Source organism: Betta splendens, chromosome 14 (genome assembly GCF_900634795.4).
Source record: "Betta splendens chromosome 14, fBetSpl5.4, whole genome shotgun sequence".
Classification (NCBI taxonomy): domain Eukaryota; kingdom Metazoa; phylum Chordata; class Actinopteri; order Anabantiformes; family Osphronemidae; genus Betta; species Betta splendens.
Genome location: NC_040894.2, coordinates 72,124 through 87,300, shown reverse-complemented (window position 1 = coordinate 87,300; position 15,177 = coordinate 72,124). Strand labels below are relative to the sequence as shown.

The 15,177-nt window shown below is 42.0% G+C and overlaps 1 protein-coding gene across 3 annotated transcripts; it reads left to right on the top strand.

Moving 5' to 3' along the window:
- The first annotated feature begins 1,662 nt into the window (after positions 1-1,662).
- oatx (organic anion transporter X) lies at positions 1,663-14,904 on the top strand. Of its 3 annotated transcripts, none has more exons than XM_029174413.3 (16): positions 1,663-1,886; positions 2,123-2,327; positions 4,115-4,288; positions 4,357-4,430; positions 4,509-4,638; positions 5,830-5,933; positions 6,014-6,168; positions 6,256-6,424; positions 7,678-7,801; positions 7,892-8,007; positions 8,092-8,146; positions 8,269-8,428; positions 13,193-13,301; positions 13,394-13,472; positions 13,800-13,927; positions 14,320-14,904. In XM_029174413.3, exons 2-16 carry the CDS (start codon positions 2,301-2,303, stop codon positions 14,465-14,467), a joined length of 1,752 nt encoding a protein of 583 aa, XP_029030246.1. In that variant the 5' UTR covers positions 1,663-1,886; positions 2,123-2,300; the 3' UTR covers positions 14,468-14,904. The 3 variants fall into 3 exon arrangements, 2 of the variants coding, with proteins under 2 accessions (XP_029030246.1, XP_029030245.1); XM_029174412.3 differs by having other exon boundaries at positions 1,663-1,994; XR_003788226.3 differs by lacking the exon at positions 13,394-13,472 and having other exon boundaries at positions 1,663-1,994; positions 14,320-14,458.
- Positions 14,905-15,177: the final 273 nt, after the last annotated feature.

The following is a 15,177-nucleotide window of genomic DNA, read 5'->3' as shown; positions in this document are numbered from 1 at the left end:
ATCAGCCGATAACAGCTCAGGTTAGAGACGATGGCACGGGGTCACGCAGTTGGCGTTAACATTCTACACTATAGTGTGTTTGTATAAATCTGTAGATAATTGCATTTTGTCGAGTGTTTGTGTGCGTGTGTGGATGTATGGACATTTAACTCATTTACTTTGATATTTAATGTACTTCTTTATCTGCCACAAAATAAATTTTATCAATCTTCAAAGGAGTCGGTGAATACAGCAAGATGCCTTCAAGGACAAAGTATTGAACAGCAACAAACAAACACTTACTTTTCTTTACTTTTGTACGTGTCTATAAAGTATCCCTGAAATGTTGGATTTGAGTCTTTCACATTAAAACCTCTGGATTGGATGAGCTTTAACTGCCCAGGCTGAGGTTTTCCTGAAACCCTGAAGTTTTTCTTTAAGGCTCAATAACTGACATTAAGGAAGGGTTTGACCAGACCCCTCAGCTACAGTTACCTCAGCTGCTATCATCATGTGTAACAGTGACAATGTTAGACAAGTGTTTGGACTAAAGCACTAACACTAGTAATTGAACTCTGCACCTGTTATAAAGGACCATCAGCTCTCAGCTATTGGCTACTAAAACAGAGAAGGTGTGGTCCGAGAAGAAGGAACCCTCTAACTTCAGTTATAACCAGCCGAGTTTCCACAAAGATTAATCTCAGTTGTGATTACACTTTAATTTAACCCAGACGCAGTTAAATTAAAGGTATCTTTGTTTGAATATGCATCGATTGTTATGTTTTTAGGAACAGTTGACAATTTTGAAAGGTGTGATAAGGGGAGTTTTAATAGTTTCCAGGATCGGTCCCATCTGCTGTCATGCTTTGTGACATGTTCCTTTATCTTTTCCAGCTGCAGGTTGTGTTTTAGTCAAGGATCCATGAGTTAGACATAAACTGATATACAATGGTCAGTTTATCACATTATAGTTCTGATTAAGTACATCTTTAAAACACTAGGCTGAACTAATGAAGTGGCCTGAATGATTACTTCTGCAAGTCATTTCTCTGGAGCTGCCTATTTATTTCTGGACACGTTCAGGTGGTTTTTCCCATTGAATAGTATTTTTTCACTTTTTACCAATTGTATTGTCGCTGCCTCATTCGTTGCCATAATAAGCTGCTTAAATTCAGTGTGAGGACTGGGGTCTTGGCCCAGTTTCTGACCTGCAGAGTTGTTTGTTTACTGAAAGTCAGCGTGGATTCCACATGATGAGGACGTAGAAAGACTCTGGGCTCACTTGGGGAGTCTGAACCGGGCCTGGTCTCAAAGACCAACTGCAGATTTGGACACGTCTGGAATGGTGTTTAGTTTGATTTGTGTCCAGTTGAAGATCAGGTTTCACTGGTCCCCTCACCAGCAGAACACAGATCCTTTGACAGCCTTTTTTTTTTATCTTACTTGCGATTTTATCATTTAATGCCTTTCTGTCTAGTAAAATATCTTACTCCCACATCTATTTTACACGTCTGAAAACTGGGTCGTCAGATGCACAACAAGCAATAAAAATTCAGATTTTTGTGTGTGTCAGATGGTGAAAATTTAACTGAAGAGCAAACAACAGCAGAATCAGAAGGTTGAAGGTTATTGAGGTCACAAGTCTCTCTTGTTAAAGTCACTTATTAACGTGTCTTCAGCCGATACACCTGTCTCCTTCTTTACCCTTCTGACTTTCTCGTCTCTCTCCTTTGTTGTGTGTCTCTCTTGCTTGTCTCTCTCTCCTTTTAACTTGTCTCTCTTGTTGCCCCTCTTTCCTTTCACTCGTCTGTCTCCTCCCTTCTTGTCTCTCTTTCTCTCCGCCCCAACGTCTGTCTCTCTCCCTTGTTGTCTTGCTCTCTGTCCACTCGTTCGTCCGCCTGCAGACTGTAAGTACTAAAAATCCTGCTTTGCTTCAGCCTCTAATCTTTTAAGAGCTCTCACCAGACCTTATGCAGATATTTCACATTATTAGAGCCAAAGAGCAGAACCTGCAGGTAAAGTGGATTTGGACAAGTGTAGAATAGACCTGGAAGAGGTTCTGTATAGTTTGGAGAAGGCTTGAAAAGCTTTCCAAATAAACTGAATAAAGTTTAATTATTTTTTATTTGTGTTTTGTTTTCAGTATTGTTCAGTTGGAGCCAAAGGTCAAAGCCTGATTTCGCAGGACAACAAATCCCTTGTTTTTGTTTGGTTTTAGTGTTGATTAATACACATAATTAATAATTTCTTTATTATGTGACTGAAAAATAAAAATACAGATAAACAAAATATTTTAAAATATTAAAACAGGAAAAGAAACAATGGGATTCTCTGACCTGCTGGAAGAGGTGAGGTTACCGAACTGCAAAGAAATCACATAACTTTCTCTGAAATGATGTTATTATGGTGTGATGTTTCATGTAATCTGATTACCTTGATCTGGTCTGATTCTGTTACATACTTAGAATATTGTATTATTTAATTTGTTTATGTCTGCAGGGAAAATCCTGAAGCTTTTAATATACTGTAGTTCCAGGACAACATATGAAATGTCAGACAAAACACACCTGGTTATTGTTTAACTGTGAATCTGTGCAACTGGCAGCTCTGCTCTTAGTTAAATGCACTTCTTTTCATTGAAATTATGTTATATATCTGCAGCTCTAGAAGCAATGAAGACAGACCATATGAAACCCATTCCGTCCTTTTATTATGATCAAACCTCAGACCTGTAAAATGAGGCATTATCCTGGTATTGTACTTTGATGATTTAATGCTTAAAACCGGGTTAAAATGGTTAACTCTATGCTTTTGTCACTCACGTGCTAATGGGTTGGATCTAATTTGAGTCAAATATAATGTGGCACCACCAGATCCTCTCACCACCAACATGCACATCTGAGGCAGGTGTTTGAAATGCAGCCTGTAAACCGTTTTTCACATTCAGGTGAAGACAGTGGAACCATTTAGAAACCAGCTCTGGCAACTAGACTACACTGTCTGAATCTAGAAGAGAGGATTATTAAGTAATTAGATAAAGCATTTCCATAGGAAAATGCACAGTGAATGCTGCCATGCTGAATGTATTCCTGGAGAATTGCTGAAAGTAGCTAAAACACTTAAGACAGCTGAAAATATCTGAAGCATGTAAAGAACAAATAAATGTATTTACACAGAATGAGTTGTTTAAAAAGAGCTAAATGTAAAGCTGAAGCACTTGAATTTCAAATTGAGGAAAGTTGAAAAAGATTTGCTGAAATTGAAATAAAGTCTGAAAATACAGGAAGACACAATACTCATAAATGCAACAAAACAGCTAAATCATCTTTTAAGTTCAAGACATAAAAGAATAGCTTAAATTTTAGGAAACTTTTAATACACCTGAAAGTAGCTGCAGAGGAAAAAGTTGGAGCTTTGAAAAAAAGGTGTGCAGGCAATTGCTAAACAGTAAAAAAGTCTTAACTAGTCATAATAGGTGAACGCGGAAATACTGCTATTTCTAGCCAAGGATTTGGATTGGTCCTTTTACTTTTGAAAGACATAATTGCTAAATTGTATAATAGTGTTCACAATACACCAGTTGAAAGCAGAAATATTGCTATATTTAGCTAAAGATTTAGATTGGTGGTCTTATTTTAAAAGTATATGGACGAAGCATGCAGGTAATATTACTAAACTATAAAGTAGTCTCATTAAGTAGTCATATTTAAAACCAGAATTTGAATTGAATTTGTGGCCACAGTCGCAATTTCAAAATCTTGTACTTCCGTGTTTCTCTGAAAAGTCTCAAAACAAATGCATTAGAGTCTGTGGCAGGATTTCTGGAACTCTCAGACGAAAGATGCAGAAAAACATATGTAATAATAATAATAATAATAATAATAATAATAATAATAATAATAATAATAATAATAATAATAATAATAGCGTTCACTGTGATAAAGATTAGAAAAACAATACACAATACAATACTTCCAGCATTCAATGTATTGGTACAGAGATTCATAGGAGAAATAGGCCTATCTATGACACCAGAAGAAATCAGTGATCAGTCAGCCTTAATCATGTCATATAATTCAAACATGTAATCTGGTTACTGAACAGGTGTGTGACTGTTTTCTGTTGCTATGACGAGGTGGGCGGGTTTGGCAGGTACCAGTGGATCCATGTGACCCTGCTTACTTTGCCTTCCTTGCTGATGGCAAGTCAGAACCTGCTGAACAACTTTGTGTCTGGAGTTCCTGCCCACCACTGCACCCTACCAGTCAATTATAGTGTCCAACACCATACTCATCTGTCCCACCTGCAGGTAACTGCTCACAACCAATGAAGCAATGTTTCTTCCTACTTGTTATCACTGTAATGGATTTTTTTCAGGTGGATGAGAAACAACTGTTAAAGGTTTTTATCCCATTGGACTCTTCAGGAAATAGACTGGACCGCTGCAGGAGGTAGCTTTCTTATTCTCTGTTTACCTCACTTTGCTGAATAACCTGTTTCTGACATAATTTCCTATTCCACCTGTTTAGGTATGTGGAGCCTCAGTGGCAGCTCTTAGCTGCTAATAGCTCAGTTAACGTGAGCCAGGTGCAAACTGAAGGATGCTTGGATGGTTGGACATTTGATAACTCTGAGTTTCTGGTCACAACTGTCTCTGAGGTAACAGCTAAACAAGTCACAAAAGGTTTCATTTTATTAAACATAAGTAGGGCAACTAATGGTTATTTTGATAATCAATTAATCTGTTTATTATTTTTTCGATTAATCGGATAAAAAAAAAGGAAAATATTATTTGATGTTTTGCTTATTATAAGTCCCTCATCATTTTTTTGAGTAAATTCTGATTTTGACTCTTTAAATCTAAAAAAAACCCACAAAATCTTTGTTTGAATAATAAAACTTCAATATCCAAAATATAAATAAACAAAGCAAACATAGAGTTTTGTTCCATTGTGGAGATCTGCAGCAGCTCCAGTCAACTGACTGTGGGAAAAAACCCACAAAGACACGGGAGAACATTTAAACTCCTTCTGGCTCTAAGGCAACGGCATCAACCACTAAAAACCATGTTGTCATATTTTAATGCTGCTGTTACATTTAGTGTCTGCACCGTTTAAGTTTCGTCATTCTGTGGTGGCGCCGTTCATTCCAATGTAGCAAACACGTGCTAAGTAACAAACAAACAGCGTTTGTTACCGCTGCTACATCCAGGACACCAGTGTTGCATTCTTACTTTCTCGTATGTCGCTGTAGTATTTACAAGTCACAAAAAAAAACACAGGTAAACGAAATGTTAGACTTAATAATCACTGCAAGCAACAGGAAACCAAATACAGAAACAAAATAAATGCCAGTGTGAAGAGACTTACTGTAAAGTTCATGTGATTCCAGGTAAAGATTCAAACTTAAAAAAACGCCCCAGTGGGAAATTGCTTTGTACACTAATGATTGCTTTGGCATAGTATAAAAGGGAAGATTAATAATAGAAAAAAGTATTAGCAGGGCAGGCATGTAATATATGTATAAATACATAAATATGTATACCCACATACACACACTATAGACTTCTGCAGACATATATACACATATGTATGTACTATGTATGTATTTATACATATATTACTTGAGATATATATTACTATGTCTTTTCTGATAATACTTTTTGCTATTATCAATCTTGTGCTTTTCAAATATAGCAACAGCTTATTTGACTACAGAAAAGCGAACAGCGGCTCATTTGTCCTTACAGAGGGGGAAAAGCTGAAGAAATGGGCTGGAACACAAACTGTCACATATGCAGTAGTGATGATTATTATTGAAGGTTAGTCTCAGTATCTGTCTTTCTCTTAGTGGGAGCTGGTCTGTTCTCGACGATCTCTAAAACAGATGATCCAGACGATTTATATGGGTGGAGTTTTAACAGGCGCCATCATCTACGGTGGGCTGTCAGACAGGTGAGAATCATCAGTATGTAGCAATGTTACCTGTGCAGTCAAATCTGATTAATCTGAGCCTCTCTGCCTCTGTGTGTCAGGTTTGGACGACGGTCTGTGCTTATTTGGTCATACCTGCAGGTGGCTGCACTGGGTTGCAGCTCTGCCTTCTCTCCATCATACAGCGTCTACTGTGTTTTAAGATTCCTGAATGGGATGGCAGTGTCTGGGATCATTCTGAACAGCGTCTCTCTGAGTACCTGCATGACTAACCTTTTACACGTTGACCTGTCTATATCTGTCAGAGGTGGACTTACCTGTCTGTCTACCTGTCTGTCCTCAGAGGTGGAGTGGATCCCAACCAAGTCAAGGACATTAGTGGGCACGCTCGGGTCTTTCTTTTTCACCTTTGGTCAAATGGTACTTGTGGGGCTTGCCTATTGGCTGAGGGACTGGAGAAAGCTGCAGGTGGTCGTCTGTGCACCACAGTTCCTGTTCTTCGCCTACAGCTGGTTAGACTTTCAAATAAAAGTTCACTGATTACTTTCCCTCATTTTAAATTTTTGTTCTGTGGGAAAAAATTGATGTTCACTAGTGCTTGGCGATACTGCAAGCATTGGTGTCGATCAGATACCAAGTAAATACTGGACTTACATACAGATACCGATACTTCAAAGTAACAAATATAATTATATTTTCATGACCTTGCAGTGTTTTGTTTTAATTTGTATTATCAATTTAATAAAACCCAGACACTGTTAGTAGACATAAATACACAGTCAATATAAATACATAATATAAATGAGTGGTGTTGCCACTGTATTTAACATTTTCTATTTAGCATTAACATGTATTTTTTGCAGATTGTACAGGTTACTGTTGTTTCATTCAATATAACCACACTCTTTCTTGCTTCCATTCTTCTGCTTCGTCTGTGTCCTCCTCCTGCTTGTTTGTTTGCTGGCCTGAGTTGCTGAGTCACGTGAGCAAAAAAAGGGGGAGGGGTGTTGGTGTGAGTCTGCTTCGCTCTGGCATACAGGGACAGGCACTTAGAGATGCAGACAGGCAAGATAGTTAGGTCACCTCTTTAAAAAACGGCAGTAGTGTGAAGGAGTAAAAATTCAACTAAAGTATCAATATTTTTGTCCATGTATTAATCGATATCCATAATAGCGTTGGTATTGATATTATCGACATTAGGATTGATTTGCCCACCCCTAATGTTCACCATATCTTACATATATATATATATATATATATATATATATATAATGTGCAACATCTGTAGCTAGTGCTCTTACTTGAGACCTATGTTGTGGTCTTAAACAGAATTAATCAAAGTAATGCTTTTATAGTGGTACTGCATGGGATGACTGCTCTGCCTTATTCTATCAGGTTCAGGGTGAAATAAGAAAAGTTCTCATACGATCCATATATGTGATATACCGGAAGAAAGGCTAAGACACTGTCCACTACATTTAAATGTTTCTGATTCTGATTCTTCCTACTATTGCAATATGGGGAAAATAATAAGCACTGACAAGCTGCCTTCACGGTTTCTCAGCGGCTGCTCAGTAAATGTTTCTGAGTTGGGAGCTCTTCTGAAGTACCTTCTGAACTTGCTGTCTTTAAGAGTGTATCAGTTGTTCTTATAATCATTTGTTAATTATTTAAATAACCCTAAAAGCATTCACTGATTGGACCTTTAATCCCAAATGTCCACCCTGTGATTACTCATGTTCTGATTTGCTCTGTGATCGGGCAGGTGGTACTCTGAGTCAGCTCGTTGGTTGGTGCTGAACCGTCGGTCGAAGGAAGCATTAAAAAGCCTTCACCGAGTCGCACGAATCAACAGGAAACCAGAGATGATCGATAAGTTGACACTGGAGGTAACCTGTCTATGTGCCTGCTTGACTCACTACAAATAGTGATGCGTGTTATCCAGCCAGCAGCTGAGCCCAGAACTATGTGACCTGCAGGTTCTGCACTGTCATATGAACAAAGAGTTGGAATCATCCAAAGCATCATTTACAGCTTACGACCTTCTGAAGACGAGAGCGATGCGACGCATCTCTGTCTGTCTGATTGCCGTCTGGTCAGGAAACACATCTGCTTCACCTATAATTATACAGCTGCTCCGCTATCCATTTGTCTTACCTGTCTGTCCACCTCTCTGCAGGTTCTCCACCAGTTTTGCATACTATGGTTTGGCAATGGATCTGCAGAAATTTGGGGTCAGTTCTTGTGTGTTGTGAAACTGTTTCAGTCAATGCACCTTTGGCACCTGGGTTGATCCCTAATAAGCTCATTTCTTACTGCCTGATAGAATCTGTGTCCTATTTCTTGTAATGTCCAGGTAAGCATCTATTTGATGCAGGTCATCTTTGGAGCTATAGACTTTCCTGCCAAACTGCTGGCTTTTGCTGTGCTCAGTTACCTGGGGAGGAGGGTCTGTCAAGCCGGCTGCCTCTTCCTGTCGGCACTCGTCATCTTTGCTAACATCTTTGTCTCTACAGGTAAAAGGGACATCATAGTCTATGATATATACATATATATATATATATATATATATATATATATACACACACTATATACACACTCCAGATATATACACTTCCAAGGTGCTTCCTGCTCTGCCCAATATATATACTGTGTGTGTATATATATATATATATATATATATATATATATATATATAGCTCACTGGATAGCTCAATCGGTAAAGTCGCAAGACTTGTATACGGGTGGTCCCCGGTTCGAATCCCCGTTAGGGCGCATAGGCATCCAGTGTGGGTCCTTGGGCAAGACCCTTCAAGCTACCGCCTACCTCATATCATGAGAGACAATGAACCACATGAGATACCGGCTCAGACGTCGCCTCAGGGCCTGTGTGTGTGTGTGTGTAAATATATATATATATATATATATATATATATATATATACCCTATATATATACCTGAGACTATACGCTAGCCGCAAGGAAGGAGGCCGTGGACTAGTGAGCGTGAGAGCCACTATCCAGGATGAAACATCCAAGACCCATAAGTACATCAAGGATAAGGCCCCGACAGATGACGTGCTGAGTGAATGTCTCAGGCAGTGGAGAACAGAGGATGAGATGCTGGAAGACGGACCATCATGGGAGGACAAGCCCTTGCATGGGATGTACCACCGGAACATAACTGAAGTGGCTGATCTCAACAAATCCTACCAATGGCTTGAAAGGGCTGGGCTGAAGGACAGCACAGAGGCACTCATCCTGGCTGCACAGGAGCAGGCCCTGAGCACCAGAGCCATAGAGGCCCAGATCTACCACACCAGACAAGACCCAAGGTGTAGACTGTGCAAAGAGGCCCCAGAGACGGTCCAGCACATAACTGCAGGGTGTAAGATGCTGGCAGGCAAAGCATACATGGAATGCCATAACCAAGTGGCTGGCATAGTATACAGGAACATCTGCGCGGAGTATGGACTGGAAACCCCAAGGTCAAAGTGGGAAACACCTCCCAAGGTGGTAGAGAACGAGCGAGCCAAGATCCTGTGGGACTTCCAGATCCAGACTGACAGAATGGTAATGGCGAACCAACCAGACATTGTGGTGGTGGATAAAGAGCAGAGGAAAGCCGTAGTGGTGGATGTGTCAATACCAAGCGATGGCAACATCAGGAAAAAGGAACATGAGAAACTAGAGAAATACCAAGGGCTCAGAGAAGAACTGGAGAAGGCTTGGAAGGTGAAGGCCACAGTGGTGCCTGTGGTGATCGGAGCACTGGGGGCAGTGACCCCCAAACTGGAGGAGTGGCTACGACAGATCCCTGGAAAAACATCCGAAATCTCAGTCCAGAAAAGTGCAGTCCAAGGAACAGCAAGGATACTGCGCAGAACCCTCAAGCTCCCTGGCCTCTGGTAGAGGACCCGAGCTTGGAAAGGGGATGAGACCACCCACGGAGGGTGAGGGTGTATATATATAAGTATATATATATATATATATATATATATAGCTCACTGGATAGCTCAATCGGTAAAGTCGCAATCGGTAAAGTCGCAAGACTTGTATACGGGTGGTCCCCGGTTCGAATCCCCGTTAGGGCGCATAGGCATCCAGTGTGGGTACTTGGGCAAGACCCTTCAAGCTACCGCCTACCTCATATCATGAGAGACAATGAACCACATGAGATACCGGCTCAGACGTCGCCCGGTCTAACAAGGTCTGCGTCAGGTGTTGGGGAACCAGAGCACCTTGGCGAGAAGTGGGCTACTGGAACAAGAAAGACAGCAACTGACCTGAAAGATAAGATCATGGCGAGATTGAACAGGCAACCCCGAACCCCACTACAACGGCTAAGTGAAGTACCATCAGAAAGTCTCATGGAAGATGTGAATGCAGCATTGAGAGCGATCCCTACCACAACAATCACGGAAACCAATGAGCTGGTATACGCCTCAGCATCAGTGATCCTAGAGGTGCTTGGCTATAAGAGCAACCATGGGAGCCATGAGAAACAATACCCACCATGGAAACGAAGGTTGGAGGCAAAAATCAAGGCAGCTCGGAGGGAAGTGAGCCAAATGACAGAGGCCCAGAGAGGTGCAATGAGAAGACCGATGCCCAAGAGGTACAGCTACAGTACCATACCTGAAGCACTCGAAACTGCCAAGCAAAGGCTACAAGCCTTGGCCAGCCGCCTAAAGAGATACACCAGAGACAACGAAGCCAGACGAATAAACCGGCTGTTCGCAACACAACCTGCGAAAGTGTACTCTCAATGGCAGGGTAATAACAACAGAGCAGACCCACCAAGGCTGGAAACTGAACAGTACTGGAAGGGCATATGGGAAAGGGAGGCATCACACAACAGTGATGCACAGTGGCTGGTGGATCTGAGGGAAGACCACAGCAACCTCCCTGAACAGAATCCAGTGACTATCACAGTGGCAGACATCCAACAAAGAGTCTCAGGTATGAAAAACTGGACAGCACCTGGCCCTGACATGATCCACGCCTACTGGCTAAAGAAGCTCACTGCAATCCATGAGCGCCTGGCAGCACAAATGAACCAGCTGCTAAGGGATGGGACTCACCCTGAATGGCTAACCGAAGGGCGAACGATCCTGATAATGAAGGATCCCTCAAAGGGTGCAGTCCCATCCAACTACCGGCCAATAACCTGCCTCTCCACAACATGGAAGCTCATGTCAGGCATCATCGCAGCTAAGATAAGTGGGCACATGGGTCAATACATGAGCGAAGCACAGAAGGGCATTAGTAAGGATACCAGAGGAGCCAAACACCAACTCCTGGTAGACAGAACAGTCGCCCAAGACTGCAGAGTGCGACACACCAACCTGTGCACAGCCTGGATCGACTACAAGAAAGCCTATGACTCAATGCCACACACATGGATCATTGAATGCTTGGAGCTGTACAACATCAACAGAACTCTAAGGGCCTTCATTGCAAACTCAATGAGGTTGTGGAGAACCACCCTTGAAGCCAATGGGAAGCCACTTGCCCAAGTATCCATCAAATGTGGCATATACCAAGGAGATGCACTGTCCCCACTGCTGTTCTGCATAGGTCTGAACCCCCTCAGCCAAATAATAAACAAGACTGGCTATGGATACCGACTCCGGAACGGGGCCACCATAAGTCACCTCCTCTACATGGATGACATCAAGCTGTACGCCAAGAGCGAGCGAGACATCGACTCACTGATCCACACCACCAGGATCTACAGCTCGGACATTGGGATGTCATTCGGACTCGAGAAATGTGGGAGGATGGTGACAAAGAGAGGCAAGGTAATCCACACAGAAGGGGTCTCACTCCCAGAAGGAACAATAGCAGACATTGAGGACAGTTACAAGTACCTTGGAATACCACAGGCAAACGGCAACCTTGAACAGGCAACAAGGAATGTGGCAACAGCCAAATACCTCCAACGAGTAAGGCAAGTCCTAAGAAGCCAGCTCAATGGCAAGAACAAATCCCAGGCAATAAACAGCTACGCCCTGCCAGTGATCAGATACCCTGCGGGAATAATAAGGTGGCCAAAGGAAGAGATACAGACCACAGATGTTAAGACACGAAAGCTCCTCACCATGCATGGAGGGTTCCACCCCAAATCCAGCACCCTGAGACTGTACGCTAGCCGCAAGGAAGGAGGCCGAGGACTAGTGAGCGTGAGAGCCACTATCCAGGATGAAACATCCAAGATCCATAAGTACATCAAGGATAAGGCCCCGACAGATGACGTGCTGAGTGAATGTCTCAGGCAGTGGAGAACGGAGGATGAGATGCTGGAAGAGGGACCATCATGGGAGGACAAGCCCTTACACGGGATGTACCACCGGAACATAACTGAAGTGGCTGATCTCAACAAATCCTACCAATGGCTTGAAAGGGCTGGGCTGAAGGACAGCACAGAGGCACTCATCCTGGCTGCACAGGAGCAGGCCCTGAGCACCAGAGCCATAGAGGCCCAGATCTACCACACCAGACAAGACCCAAGGTGTAGACTGTGCAAAGAGGCCCCTGAGACGATCCAGCACATAACTGCAGGGTGTAAGATGCTGGCAGGGAAAGCATACATGGAACGCCATAACCAAGTGGCTGGCATAGTATACAGGAACATCTGTGCAGAGTATGGACTGGAAACCCCAAGGTCAAAGTGGGAAACACCTCCCAAGGTGGTAGAGAACGAGCGAGCCAAGATCCTGTGGGACTTCCAGATCCGGACTGACAGAATGGTAATGGCGAACCAACCAGACATTGTGGTGGTGGATAAAGAGCAGAGGAAAGCCGTAGTGGTGGATGTGGCAATACCAAGCGATGGCAACATCAGGAAAAAGGAACATGAGAAACTAGAGAAATACCAAGGGCTCAGAGAAGAACTGGAGAAGGCTTGGAAGGTGAAGGCCACAGTGGTGCCTGTGGTGATTGGAGCACTGGGGGCAGTGACCCCCAAATTGGAGGAATGGCTACAACAGATCCCTGGAATAACATCCGACATCTCAGTCCAGAAAAGTGCAGTCCTAGGAACAGCAAGGATACTGCGCAGAACCCTCAAGCTTCCTGGCCTCTGGTAGAGGACCCGAGCTTGGAAAGTGGATGAGACCACCCACGTGGGGTGAGAAGGGAGTTTTTTTTTTTTTTTTTTTTTTTTTTTATATATATATATATACTATCTTAAGGATATGATGTAAATGACGTGATGTTACACTGTGGCTGTAGATGATACAATACAGTAAGTAATTATTATCGTATATGCTGCAACAGAGATGCAGACCATCAGGACCACATTGGCGTGTCTTGGTAAAGGTTTCACCTCAGCCTCCTTCACCACTGTGTATCTGTTCACCGGAGAGCTCTACCCCACTGTTATCAGGTAAATAGGGAATAAAGCTCCCAGAATTAACCCTGAGCATCAGAATCCACCTAATATCACGTCATATCATATTATATCATATCATACTATAGACAGACAGGAATGGGCTTTGTGTCCACAATGGCAAGGATTGGCAGCATGGCGGCTCCAGCTATACTCATCCTGGACGAGGTCAATCACTCAAACTTCATTCACTAACCTGTTTTTATGTGTTCTTCTGTTCTTACTAAAGATGCTATTTGTTAAGAAATATGATCCAATGGTAGTCATATGGGTTTACTGTTCAACAAACCTCTGGCCTTGACCTTTAAATGCTTGCTGTATGTGGGATTTGTTGGGTTTAGTTGTGTGAGGTCTAAACCTTACTTTGTAAAGTGCCTTGAGGTAACTTTGTTGTGATTTGGCGCTATATAATTAAAATTGAATTGAATTGAATTGAATTGGCTAATGGTTGTTAGCTTGCTGAGCTCACTGTTAATGCTTAATTACACTTCCAAGGTGCTTCCTGCTCTGCCCAGTTTGGTGTACGGAGGAGCGGCGGCATTAGCCGGCCTGTTTGCCTGCTTCTTGCCAGAGACACTAAATGTTGCATTGCCTGACACCGTCAAGGATGTGGAGGATAAATGGTAAGCTAAGCGGTAGCATCTGTAGAAGCATTAAGTTCATCAGAAGTCTGCTGTTTCACTTTACTATAACACTGTAATTTATAAAGCAGAACGAGTCTTATGAATCTAAAATGCTGGTCCCTCTGGAAACTGGACTTTCTTCCAGTTCTGAATATGCGTTTGCATGAACTTGAGTATCCAGAGGGGTGCTGCACAAAATTTAAACCTATTCTACCAAAGTCACTTATTGTCTGAACAGTTGTAATGCTAACCCCTTTGCAATCCACAGCATCTCTACACCTGTTATCTCAGCCAGTAAAAAAGCACAGTTGCCACTGAACAGAACCTCTGTGATTAATAGAACCTGGAGGACTGGTAATGTTCAAAAACCTGAGCATCAATTCTTTTTACAGGTCCAGTAGAAGTCCCACCTCTCAACACACTGAGGGCGTGTTGTCAGAACAGGGTGTGGCCTCTGCTAGAAATTACATGGTCTCCCCAGAGGACATACCTTTGAAAGAACTTAAGGAAAGGGCTGAGACAGGCCTTGACGCACTTTGATCCATGAGTTGCTGCCACATCAGAATGTAAACACCAGTAGGAATTTAAATTAAGAATTTAAATCAAGAAAAATCAAACAGGGTTATTTTTTTTAGACACATAAGTGCATAGATCAACAGTATTTTCTCAGGTTTTTATAATGTTACAACACAAAAGACATCTAAAATTGAAACACATTAGAAATATCAAAAAACAGTTTCACAGCTTCTGTGAAAGAAAAGCTGGAATTTAACTAAAGTCTGGACCCATATCTCCTCACTGATCAATTCAATTTAAAAGATGAAATAGCAGGAGAGTGTCACAAATGATAAAATCCTATTAGATGCACAAAATTGGACTTTTTGCAATAGTTAATATATTTAGGGTAAAGGTTATCTCAAATGTGTGTGTTGATTTTTGTTGATTATTTTAACCAATAAACATGATTGTAACAATAATTTCAAACTATTGTTGTTTGTTTCAGTCAACTCTGCAAAGTCACATCAGCTTTCATGTTCCTAGCACAAGTGGAGGCAGAGGAGCAGCAGTAATGCATAAAGCCGACCTGTCAATTAGTCCTACACCTAAACATAGTTATAATTTATGAGGGCCTCACTCTGACTGGAAAACCAGCTGTGTGTTGCTGTTTACTGTCCTCTGGTTGTGATTTTGTTTTTGGCACAGATAAGTGAATAGTATTGGGTGACAGAGGATTTCACATGTCTACTCAT

Coding starts and splice junctions, on each gene's coding strand:
- oatx (XM_029174413.3), top strand. CDS start 2,301: ATGGGATTCTCTGACCTGCTGGAAGAG. Junction 2,328..4,114: donor TCTCTGACCTGCTGGAAGAG/GTGAGGTTACCG, acceptor TGCTATGACGAG/GTGGGCGGGTTTGGCAGGTA. Junction 4,431..4,508: donor AGACTGGACCGCTGCAGGAG/GTAGCTTTCTTA, acceptor CCACCTGTTTAG/GTATGTGGAGCCTCAGTGGC.